The sequence below is a fragment of the Oncorhynchus keta genome, unplaced genomic scaffold, assembly GCF_023373465.1.
Source record: "Oncorhynchus keta strain PuntledgeMale-10-30-2019 unplaced genomic scaffold, Oket_V2 Un_scaffold_2955_pilon_pilon, whole genome shotgun sequence".
Classification (NCBI taxonomy): domain Eukaryota; kingdom Metazoa; phylum Chordata; class Actinopteri; order Salmoniformes; family Salmonidae; genus Oncorhynchus; species Oncorhynchus keta.
This window is the reverse complement of record NW_026290906.1, coordinates 161,531-173,833: the sequence shown is the minus strand read 5'-3', so window position 1 is coordinate 173,833 and position 12,303 is coordinate 161,531. Positions and strand designations below refer to the sequence as shown.

At 49.5% G+C, this 12,303-nt stretch overlaps 1 protein-coding gene across 3 annotated transcripts in view; it reads right to left on the bottom strand.

Moving 5' to 3' along the window:
* Positions 1 to 12,303, bottom strand: part of atp1b2a (ATPase Na+/K+ transporting subunit beta 2a) — a 115,825-nt gene that overhangs the window by 78,445 nt on the left and 25,077 nt on the right. For all 3 annotated transcript variants that reach the window (XR_008131468.1, XM_052515543.1, XM_052515544.1), the window contains exon 2: positions 276 to 404. Coding sequence is in view for 2 of the 3 variants with exons in the window: in XM_052515543.1 (XP_052371503.1) it covers positions 276 to 404 (129 nt within the window). In the remaining variant the exon portion in view is untranslated. The remainder of the gene's footprint in view (positions 1 to 275; positions 405 to 12,303) is intronic.

The following is a 12,303-nucleotide window of genomic DNA, read 5'->3' as shown; positions in this document are numbered from 1 at the left end:
CCTGGGGTAACAAGGTGGTCCTGGTAGGTGTGTGTCTGTACCTGGGGTAACAAGGAGGTCCTGGTAGGTGTGTCTGTACCTGGGGTAACAAGGCAGTCCTGGTAGGTGTGTGTCTGTACCTGGGGTAACAAGGAGGTCCTGGTAGGTGTGTCTGTACCTGGGGTAACAAGGCAGTCCTGGTAGGTGTGTGTCTGTACCTGGGGTAACAAGGCGGTCCTGGTAGGTGTGTCTGTACCTGGGGTAACAAGGCAGTCCTGGTAGGTGTGTGTCTGTACCTGGGGTAACAAGGCGGTCCTGGTAGGTAGGTTTATAGTCGTCCAGTGTTAGCAGCATCACGTACATGGTCAGGACGAACATTCCACCAAGGAATATATAGAACACCAGGTAGAACAGCAGGATCAGACCTGGAACACAAACACACACCATCAGCTGAAACAGAGCAATACCTTCTCCATCAGCTGAAACAGAGCAGTACCTTCTCCATCAGCTGAAACAGAGCAGTACCTTTTCCATCAGCTGAAACAGAGCACTACCTTCTCCATCAGCTGAAACAGAGCAGTACCTTCTCCATCTCCTCTCTCTCCCCACCTCCATTTCTCCCTCCTCTCCCCACCCCCCTTTCTCCCTCTCTCTCCCCCCCCCTTTCTCCCTCCTCGACCACCTCCCTTTCTCCCTCTCTCTCCCCACCCCCCTTTCTCCCTCCTCTCCCCACCTCCCTTTCTCCCTCTCTCTCCCCACCTCCATTTCTCCCTCCTCTCCCCACCTCCCTTTCTCCCTCCTCTCCCCACCTCCCTTTCTCCCTCCTCTCCCCACCTCCCTTTCTCCCTCTCTCTCCCCACCTCCCTTTCTCCCTCTCTCTCCCCACCTCCCTTTCTCCCTCTCTCTCCCCACCTCCCTTTCTCCCTCCTCGACCACCTCCCTTTCTCCCTCTCTCTCCCCACCTCCCTCTCTCTCCCCACCTCCCTTTCTCCCTCCTCTCCCCACCTCCCTTTCTCCCTCCTCTCCCCACCTCCCTTTCTCCCTCTCTCTCTCCACCTCCCTCTCTCCCCACCTCCCTTTCTCCCTCCTCTCCCCACCTCCATTTCTCCCTCTCTCTCCCCACCTCCCTCTCTCTCCCCACCTCCATTTCTCCCTCCTCTCCCCACCTCCCTCTCTCTCCCCACCTCCCTTTCTCTCTCTCTCTCTCCACCTCCCTCTCTCTCCCCACCTTCCTTTCTCCCTCCTCTCCCCACCTCCCTTTCTCCCTCTCTCTCCCCACCTCCCTTTCTCCCTCTCTCTCCCCACCTCCCTTTCTCCCTCTCTCTCCCCACCTCCCTTTCTCTCTCCTCTCCCCACCTCCCCTTCTCCCTCCTCTCTCCCCACCTCCATTTCTCCCTCCTCTCCCCACCTCCCTCTCTCTCCCCACCTCCCTTTCTCCCTCTCTCTCCCCACCTTCCTTTCTCCCTCCTCTCCCCACCTCCCTTTCTCCCTCTCTCTCCCCACCTCCCTTTCTCCCTCTCTCTCCCCACCCCCTTTCTCTCTCCTCTCCCCACCTCCCCTTCTCCCTCCTCTCTCCCCACCTCCATTTCTCCCTCCTCTCCCCACCTCCCTCTCTCTCCCCACCTCCCTTTCTCCCTCTCTCTCCCCACCTCCCTTTCTCTCTCTCTCTCCACCTCCCTCTCTCTCCCCACCTCACTTTCTCCCTCTCTCCCCCACCTCCCTCTCTCTCCCCACCTCCCTTTCTCCCTCTCTCTCCCCACCTCCCTAACTCCCTCTCTCTCCCCACCTCCCTTTCTCCCTCCTCTCTCCACCTCCCTTTCTCCCTCTCGTCTCTTCCTCTCGTCTCCTCCTGTCCTCTCCTCCTTCTCTCTCTGTAACCTACATACTGCTGTAGGAATGATGATGTGGGGGAGGGGCTGTAAACGCTTTCTGTCTCCCGTCTCACTTACTCACACCCCCCCACACCCACACACCCACACACACACACACACACACACACACACACACACACACACACACACACACACACACACACACACACACACACACACACACACACCCCCACACCCACACACACACATACACACACACACACACACACACACACATACACACACCCACACACACACACACACACCCACACACACCCCCACACCCACACACACACATACACACACCCATACACACACACGCACTGGACTGCTTCTAAAGACATCAACCGACCAAAGAGTCGCTACTGCTTTCGTTTGAAAAAAACATGTATTAGTACTGTTTGTCCACTTTGAGACGCCGTAGCCAGTATACACTTCCTCCAAATAGTCAGAATCGATCTTTGATGTTGTTGCTGAGGAGATCTAAGATGTTTGGTGCAGAATCTGTTGACCAATCACAGAAGAAGGGGGCGTACAAACTGTTGTGTGGAAAAAAAACCTTATCGAAGTCCCAAAACCAACAAAAAATGTCAACACAATATATGAACTGTTTGGGCTGCCTTTTTCTGTGGCTAAACCAACAAGCCTCGTAATTTTAAAATTATATTTGTAATTACAGACGGCATACAAGTTTGTTATTAAGGCAAAAGAAAGTTCACATGTTCCAGAAGGCATTTCTGCCAAAAAATGCATTTCGATAAAAAAAATATATACATTCAAATGGCTCTCTTGTGAAGTGGTGACTGGATCGGGTCACACATCTACAGAACCAGTCAAACGATGGGACACACCTTCTCATTCAAGGATTTTTCTTTCTTTTGACTATTTTCTACATTGTAGAATAATAGTGAAGACATCAAAACTATGAAATAACACATATGGAGTCATGTAGTAACCAAAAAAGTGTTCAACAAAATATGTGTGTGTGTGTCTGGTTGTAATCTCTCCCAGACAAAAGCTACTGCTTTCGCTTGAAAAAAACATGTATTAGTACTGTTTGTCCACTTTGAGACGCCGTAGGTTGTAATCTCTCCCAGACAAAAGCGTTCATTCAACTCAGACTCTGTTCAACCAGCGAACAAACTATTGATGCTACTACAGACTCTCTGTTCAACCAGCTAACAAACTATTGATGCTACTACAGACTCTCTGTTCAACCAGCTAACAAACTATTGATGCTACTACAGACTCTCTGTTCAACCAGCTAACAAACTATTGATGCTACTACAGACTCTCTGTTCAACCAGCTAACAAACTATTGATGCTACTACAGACTCTCTGTTCAACCAGCTAACAAACTATTGATGCTACTACAGACTCTCTGTTCAACCAGCGAACAAACTATTGATGCTACTACAGACTCTCTGTTCAACCAGCTAACAAACTATTGATGCTACTACAGACTCTCTGTTCAACCAGCTAACAAACTATTGATGCTACTACAGACTCTCTGTTCAACAAGCTCACAAACTATTGATGTTACTACAGACTCTCTGTTGAACCAGCTAACAAACTATTGATGCTACTACAGACTCTCTGTTCAACCAGCTAACAAACTATTGATGCTACTACAGACTCTCTGTTCAACCAGCTAACAAACTATTGATGCTACTACAGACTCTCTGTTCAACCAGCTAACAAACTATTGATGCTACTACAGACTCTCTGTTCAACAAGCTCACAAACTATTGATGCTACTACAGACTCTCTGTTGAACCAGCTAACAAACTATTGATGCTACTACAGACTCTCTGTTCAACCAGCTAACAAACTATTGATGCTACTACAGACTCTCTGTTCAACCAGCTAACAAACTATTGATGCTACTACAGACTCTCTGTTCAACCAGCTAACAAACTATTGATGCTACTACAGACTCTCTGTTCAACAAGCTCACAAACTATTGATGCTACTACAGACTCTCTGTTGAACCAGCTAACAAACTATTGATGCTACTACAGACTCTCTGTTCAACAAGCTCACAAACTATTGATGCTACTACAGACTCTCTGTTGAACCAGCTAACAAACTATTGATGCTACTACAGACTCTCTGTTCAACCAGCTAACAAACTATTGATGCTACTACAGACTCTCTGTTCAACCAGCTAACAAACTATTGATGCTACTACAGACTCTCTGTTCAACCAGCTAACAAACTATTGATGCTACTACAGACTCTCTGTTCAACAAGCTCACAAACTATTGATGCTACTACAGACTCTCTGTTCAACCAGCTAACAAACTATTGATGCTACTACAGACTCTCTGTTCAACCAGCTAACAAACTATTGATGCTACTACAGACTCTCTGTTCAACAAGCTCACAAACTATTGATGCTACTACAGACTCTCTGTTGAACCAGCTAACAAACTATTGATGCTACTACAGACTCTCTGTTCAACCAGCTAACAAACTATTGATGCTACTACAGACTCTCTGTTCAACCAGCTAACAAACTATTGATGCTACTACAGACTCTCTGTTCAACCAGCTAACAAACTATTGATGCTACTACAGACTCTCTGTTCAACAAGCTCACAAACTATTGATGCTACTACAGACTCTCTGTTGAACCAGCTAACAAACTATTGATGCTACTACAGACTCTCTGTTCAACCAGCTAACAAACTATTGATGCTACTACAGACTCTCTGTTCAACCAGCTAACAAACTATTGATGCTACTACAGACTCTCTGTTCAACCAGCTAACAAACTATTGATGCTACTACAGACTCTCTGTTCAACCAGCTAACAAACTATTGATGCTACTACAGACTCTCTGTTCAACCAGCTAACAAACTATTGATGCTACTACAGACTCTCTGTTCAACCAGCTAACAAACTATTGATGCTACTACAGACTCTCTGTTCAACCAGCTAACAAACTATTGATGCTACTACAGACTCTCTGTTCAACCAGCTAACAAACTATTGATGCTACTACAGACTCTCTGTTCAACAAGCTCACAAACTATTGATGTTACTAACTACACTGCTCAAAAAAATAAAGGGAACACACAATGTAACTCCATTAAACAACACAATGTAACTCCAAGTCAATCACACTTCTGTGAAATCAAACTGTCCACTTAGGAAGCAACACTGATTGACAATACATTTCACATGCTGTTGTGCAAATGGAATAGACAACAGGTGGAAATTATAGGCAATTAGCAAGACACCCCCAATAAAGGAGTGGTTCTGCAGGTGGTGACCACAGACCACTTCTCAGTTCCTATGCTTCCTGGCTGATGTTTTGGTCACTTTTGAATGCTGGCGGTGCTTTCACTCTAGTGGTAGCATGAGACGGAGTCTACAACCCACACAAGTGGCTCAGGTAGTGCAGCTCATCCAGGATGGCACATCAATGCGAGCTGTGGCAAGAAGCTTTGCTGTGTCTGTCAGCGTAGTGTCCAGAGCATGGAGGCGCTACCAGGAGACAGGCCAGTACATCAGGAGACGTGGAGGAGGCCGTAGGAGGGCAACAACCCAGCAACAGGACCGCTACCTCCGCCTTTGTGCAAGGAGGAACAGGAGGAGCACTGCCAGAGCCCTGCAAAATGACCTCCAGCAGGCCACAAATGTGCATGTGTCTGCTCAAACAGTCAGAAACAGACTCCATGAGGGTGGTATGAGGGCCCGACGTCCACAGGTGGGGGTTGTGCTTACAGCCCAACACCATGCAGGACATTTGGCATTTGCCAGAGAACACCAAGATTGTCAAATTCGCCACTGGCGCCCTGTGCTCTTCACAGATGAAAGCAGGTTCACACTGAGCACATGTGACAGACGTGACAGTATGGAGACGCCGTGGAGAACGTTCTGCTGCCTGCAACATCCTCCAGCATGACCGGTTTGGGGGTGGGTCAGTCATGGTGTGGGGTGGCTTTTCTTTGGGGGGCCGCACAGCCCTCCATGTGCTCGCCAGAGGTAGCCTGACTGCCATTAGGTACCGAGATGATCCTTCTGTAGCTCAGTTGGTAGAGCATGGCGCTTGTAACGCCAGGGTAGTGGGTTCGATCCCGGGACCACCCATACGTAGAATGTATGCACACATGACTGTAAGTCGCTTTGGATAAAAGCGTCTGCTAAATGGCATATATTATTATATTATTATATATTATGAGATCCTCAGACCCCTTGTGAGACCATATGCTGGTTCGGTTGGCCCTGGGTTCCTCCTAATACAAGACAATGCTAGACCTCATGTGGCTGGAGTGTGTCAGCAGTTCCTGCAAGAGGAAGGCATTGATGCTATGGACTGGCCCACCCGTTCCCCAGACCTGAATCCAATTGAGCACATCTGGGACATCATGTCTCGCTCCATCCACCAACGCCACGTTGCACCACAGACTGTCCAGGAGCTGCCGGATGCTTTAGTCCAGGTCTGGGAGGAGATCCCTCAGGAGACCATCCGCCACCTCATCAGGAGCATGCGCAGGCGTTGTTGGGAGGTCATACAGGTCATATAGGCACGTGGAGGCCACACACACTACTGAGCCTCATTTAGACTTGTTTTAAGGACATTACATCAAAGTTGGATCAGCCTGTAGTGTGGTTTTCCAGTTTAATTTTGAGTGTGACTCCAAATCCAGACCTCCATGGGTTGATAAATTTGATTTCCATTGATACTTTTTCGTGTGATTTTGTTGTCAGCACATTCAACTATGTGAAGAAAAAAGTATTTAATAAGAATATTTAATTCATTCAGATCTAGGATGTGTTATTTTAGTGTTCCCTTTATTTATTGGAGCAGTGTATATAAGCAGCTGGAAATCATGCTACAACAGACTCTCTATTCAACTGGCTAACCAGTTAGCATCAGGCTCTTTTCAACTAGCTAACCAGTTAGCATCAGGCTCTATTCAACTGGCTAACCAGTTAGCATCAGGCTCTTTTCAACTAGCTAACCAGTTAGCATCAGGCTCTTTTCAACTAGCTAACCAGTTAGCATCAGGCTCTATTCAACTGGCTAACCAGTTAGCATCAGGCTCTTTTCAACTGGCTAACCAGTTAGCATCAGGCTCTTTTCAACTAGCTAACCAGTTAGCATCAGGCTCTTTTCAACTAGCTAACCAGTTAGCATCAGGCTCTTTTCAACTGGCTAACCAGTTAGCATCAGACTATTTTCAACTGGCTAACCAGTTAGCATCAGGCTCTTTTCAACTAGCTAACCAGTTAGCATCAGGCTCTATTCAACTGGCTAACCAGTTAGCATCAGGCTCTTTTCAACTAGCTAACCAGTTAGCATCAGGCTCTTTTCAACTAGCTAACCAGTTAGCATCAGGCTCTTTTCAACTAGCTAACCAGTTAGCATCAGGCTCTTTTCAACTAGCTAACCAGTTAGCATCAGGCTCTTTTCAACTAGCTAACCAGTTAGCATCAGGCTCTTTTCAACTAGCTAACCAGTTAGCATCAGGCTCTTTTCAACTAGCTAACCAGTTAGCATCAGGCTCTTTTCAACTAGCTAACCAGTTAGCATCAGACTCTTTTCAACTAGCTAACCAGTTAGCATCAGGCTCTTTTCAACTGGCTAACCAGTTAGCATCAGACTCTTTTCAACTAGCTAACCAGTTAGCATCAGGCTCTTTTCAACTAGCTAACCAGTTAGCATCAGGCTCTTTTCAACTAGCTAACCAGTTAGCATCAGGCTCTTTTCAACTAGCTAACCAGTTAGCATCAGGCTCTTTTCAACTAGCTAACCAGTTAGCATCAGGCTCTTTTCAACTAGCTAACCAGTTAGCATCAGGCTCTTTTCAACTGGCTAACCAGTTAGCATCAGACTCTTTTCAACTAGCTAACCAGTTAGCATCAGGCTCTTTTCAACTAGCTAACCAGTTAGCATCAGGCTCTTTTCAACTGGCTAACCAGTTAGCATCAGACTCTTTTCAACTGGCTAACCAGTTAGCATCAGGCTCAGTTAAACTGCCCCCCCCCCTCTCTCTCTCTCTTCCCATCTCTATCTCTTTCTCTGTTGTGGGAGTCTATTATGAGTCATCTGAGCCTTAGGCTTGTGTGTACGTGTGTGTGACCGTCAGTCCTGAAGGAAGAACATTCAACATGGCGGCAACCTCTCCTCTCCTCTCTATCCTCTCTCTCTTCAAGCTCCCATCTCTGTCCTCCTCTTCCTCCCCTACCATCTCTCTCCCTTCCCATCTTTCTCTTCTCTCTATTCTCTCTCTCTTCAAGCTCCCATCTCTGTCCTCCTCTTCCTCCCCTACCATCTTTCTCTCCTCCTCTTCCTCCCCTCCCCTCCCATCTCTCTCCCTTCCCATCTTTCTCTTCTCTCTATCCTCTCTCTCTTCAAGCTCCCATCTCTGTCCTCCTCTTCCTCCCCTACCATCTCTCTCCCTTCCCATCTTTCTCTTCTCTCTATTCTCTCTCTCTTCAAGCTCCCATCTCTGTCCTCCTCTTCCTCCCCTACCATCTTTCTCTCCTCCTCTTCCTCCCCTCCCATCTCTCTCCCTTCCCATCTTTCTCTTCTCTCTATCCTCTCTCTCCTCCCCTCCCATCGCTCTCCTCCTCTTCCTCCCATCTCTCTCTCCTTGCCTCCCATCTCTCCCCTCCTCTTCCTCCCTCTCACCTCCCAACACTCTCTTCTCCCTCTCATCTCTCTCTCTCCCCTCTCTTTCTCCACAGCGTCTCCCATCTCTCTCCCCTCCTATATTTCTCTTCATCTCTCATCTTTCATCTCTCCTCTCCTTCTCCCTCTCTCCTTCCTTCCCATCTCTCTCGCTATCTCCTCTCCCTCTCCTCCTCCTCATCTCTCTCCCCTCCCATCTCTCTCTCGTCTCATCTATCTTCTCGCTCTCTCCTCAGCTCCCATTTCTCTCTCACCTCCCATCACGCTCTTCATCTCTCTCCTTCTTTCACCTCTCTCTCCTCCTCTTCCTCTCACTCCCCCTCTTCTCTCTCTCCTCCTCTTCTTCTCTCTAACCTCCTCCTCTCTCTCTCCTCCTTTTTCGGTCTCTCCTCTTTCTGTCTCTCTCTCTCCTCCTCCTCTTCCTCTCTCCTCCTCTTCCATTTCTCTCTGCTCCCATCTTTCTCTTCATCATCTTCCTCTTTTTTTCCTCTCTCTCCTCCTCTATCTTCTCTCTCTCCTCCTCTTCCACTGCCATCCGTTCTTCTTGCTAACGTGCAATCATTGGAAAACAAACTGGACGATCTACTATTAAAACTATACTACCAATGGGACGTTAAAAACGGTAATATATTATGTTTCAAAGAGACATGTCTGAACGATGACCTCTGGTAAAACGAGAGGCGAGGGTGTATTTGTCAATAACTGTTGGTGACGATGTCTAATATTAAAGAAGTCTCGAGGTATTGCTCGCCTGAGGTAGAGTACCTCATGATAAACTGTAGACCACACTATCTACCAAGAGTGTTCTCATCTGTATTATTCGTAGTCGTCTATTTACCACCACAAACCCGATGCTGGCACTAAGACCGCACTCAACCAGCTGTATAAGGTCATAAGCAAACAAGAAAATCCAGAAGATTTGCCGAAAGGAGGGCGAGGCAGGGCTTTGTATGCGTCCCGGAAATTAAGAGTAGCAAAGATCCAGGGTTTTTCTAGCCCGGGTCTCACATTCGATATTGTAAGTCGCTCTGGATAAGAGCGTCTGCTAAATGACTTAAATGTAATGTAATGTAATGATATGCTGATAAAATTTAGGGAGCCTTGTTTTCAGATTAGCCTTGTTAAAATCCCCAGCTACAATAAATGCAGCCTCAGGATATATGGTTTCCAGTTTACATAGAGTCCAATGGAGTTTTTTCAGGGCCGACGAGGCTTAGGGGGGATATACAGGGTGGGGGGGATATACAGGGTGGGGGGATATACAGGGTGGGGGATATACAGGGTGGGGGGGATATACAGGGTGGGGGATATACAGGGTGGGGGATATACAGGGTGGGGGGATATACAGGGTGGGGGATATACAGGGTGGGGGATATACAGGGTGGGGGATATACAGGGTGGGGGGGATATACAGGGTGGGGGATATACAGGGTGGGGGATATACCTGGTGGGGGATATACAGGGTGGGGGATATACAGGGTGGGGGGATATACAGGGTGGGGGATATACAGTGTGGGGGGATATACAGGGTGGGGGGGATATACAGGGTGGGGGGGATATACAGGGTGGGGGATATACCTGGTGGGGGGATATACAGGGTGGGGGATATACAGATTGGGGGATATACAGGGTGGGGGATATACCTGGTGGGGGGATATACCTGGTGGGGGGGATATACAGGGTGGGGGGATATACAGGGTGGGGGGGATATACCTGGTGGGGGATATACCTGGTGGGGGATATACCTGGTGGGGGATATACCTGGTGGGGGGATATACAGGGTGGGGGGATATACCTGGTGGGGGGATATACAGGGTGGGGGATATACCTGGTGGGGGATATACAGGGTGGGGGGATATACAGGGTGGGGGATATACAGGGTGGGGGGATATACAGGGTGGGGGATATACAGGGTGGGGGGGATATACAGGGTGGGGGATATACAGGGTGGGGGATATACCTGGTGGGGGATATACAGGGTGGGGGATATACCTGGTGGGGGATATACCTGGTGGGGGGATATACAGGGTGGGGGATATACAGGGTGGGGGATATACAGGGTGGGGGGATACAGGGTGGGGGGATATACAGGGTGGGGGATATACAGGGTGGGGGATATACAGGGTGGGGGGATATACAGGGTGGGGGGGATATACAGGGTGGGGGGATATACAGGGTGGGGGGATATACAGGGTGGGGGATATACCTGGTGGGGGATATACCTGGTGGGGGATATACAGGGTGGGGGGATATACAGGGTGGGGGATATACAGGGTGGGGGGATATACAGGGTGGGGGGATATACAGGGTGGGGGATATACCTGGTGGGGGATATACAGGGTGGGGGATATACCTGGTGGGGGGATATACAGGGTGGGGGATATACAGGGTGGGGGATATACAGGGTGGGGGGATATACCTGGTGGGGGATATACAGGGTGGGGGATATACGTGGTGGGGGATATACAGGGTGGGGGGATATACAGGGTGGGGGGGATATACAGGGTGGGGGATATACCTGGTGGGGGGATATACCTGGTGGGGGATATACAGGGTGGGGGATATACAGGGTGGGGGATATACCTGGTGGGGGATATACAGGGTGGGGGATATACGTGGTGGGGGGGATATACAGGGTGGGGGATATACGTGGTGGGGGATATACAGGGTGGGGGGGGATATACAGGGTGGGGGATATACAGGGTGGGGGATATACGTGGTGGGGGATATACAGGGTGGGGGATATACAGGGTGGGGGGATATACAGGGTGGGGGATATACGTGGTGGGGGGATATACAGGGTGGGGGGATATACAGGGTGGGGGGATATACAGGGTGGGGGGATATACAGGGTGGGGGATATACAGGGTGGGGGATATACCTGGTGGGGGATATACAGGGTGGGGGGATATACGTGGTGGGGGATATACAGGGTGGGGGATATACAGGGTGGGGGGATATACAGGGTGGGGGATATACGTGGTGGGGGGGATATACAGGGTGGGGGGATATACAGGGTGGGGGATATACAGGGTGGGGGGGATATACAGGGTGGGGGATATACAGGGTGGGGGGATATACAGGGTGGGGGGATATACAGGGTGGGGGATATACAGGGTGGGGGATATACGTGGTGGGGGGATATACAGGGTGGGGGATATACAGGGTGGGGGGATATACAGGGTGGGGGGGATATACAGGGTGGGGGATATACAGGGTGGGGGATATACACGGTGGGGGGATATACACGGTGGGGGGATATACAGGGTGGGGGATATACAGGGTGGGGGATATACAGGGTGGGGGATATACAGGCTGGGGGATATACAGGGTGGGGGATATACAGGGTGGGGGATATACAGGGTGGGGGGATATACAGGGTGGGGGATATACAGGGTGGGGGGGATATACAGGCTGGGGGATATACAGGGTGGGGGATATACAGGCTGGGGGATATACAGGCTGGGGGATATACAGGGTGGGGGGATATACAGGGTGGGGGATATACAGGGTGGGGGGGGTGGGGGGATATACAGGGTGGGGGGATATACAGTGTGGGGGGGATATACAGGGTGGGGGATATACAGGGTGGGGGGATATACAGGGTGGGGGGATATACAGGGTGGGGGATATACAGGGTGGGGGGATATACAGGGTGGGGGGATATACAGGGTGGGGGATATACAGGGTGGGGGGGTGGGGATATACAGGGTGGGGGGATATACAGGGTGGGGGATATACAGGGTGGGGGATATACCTGGGGGATGGGGGGATATACAGGGTGGGGGGGATATACAGGGTGGGGG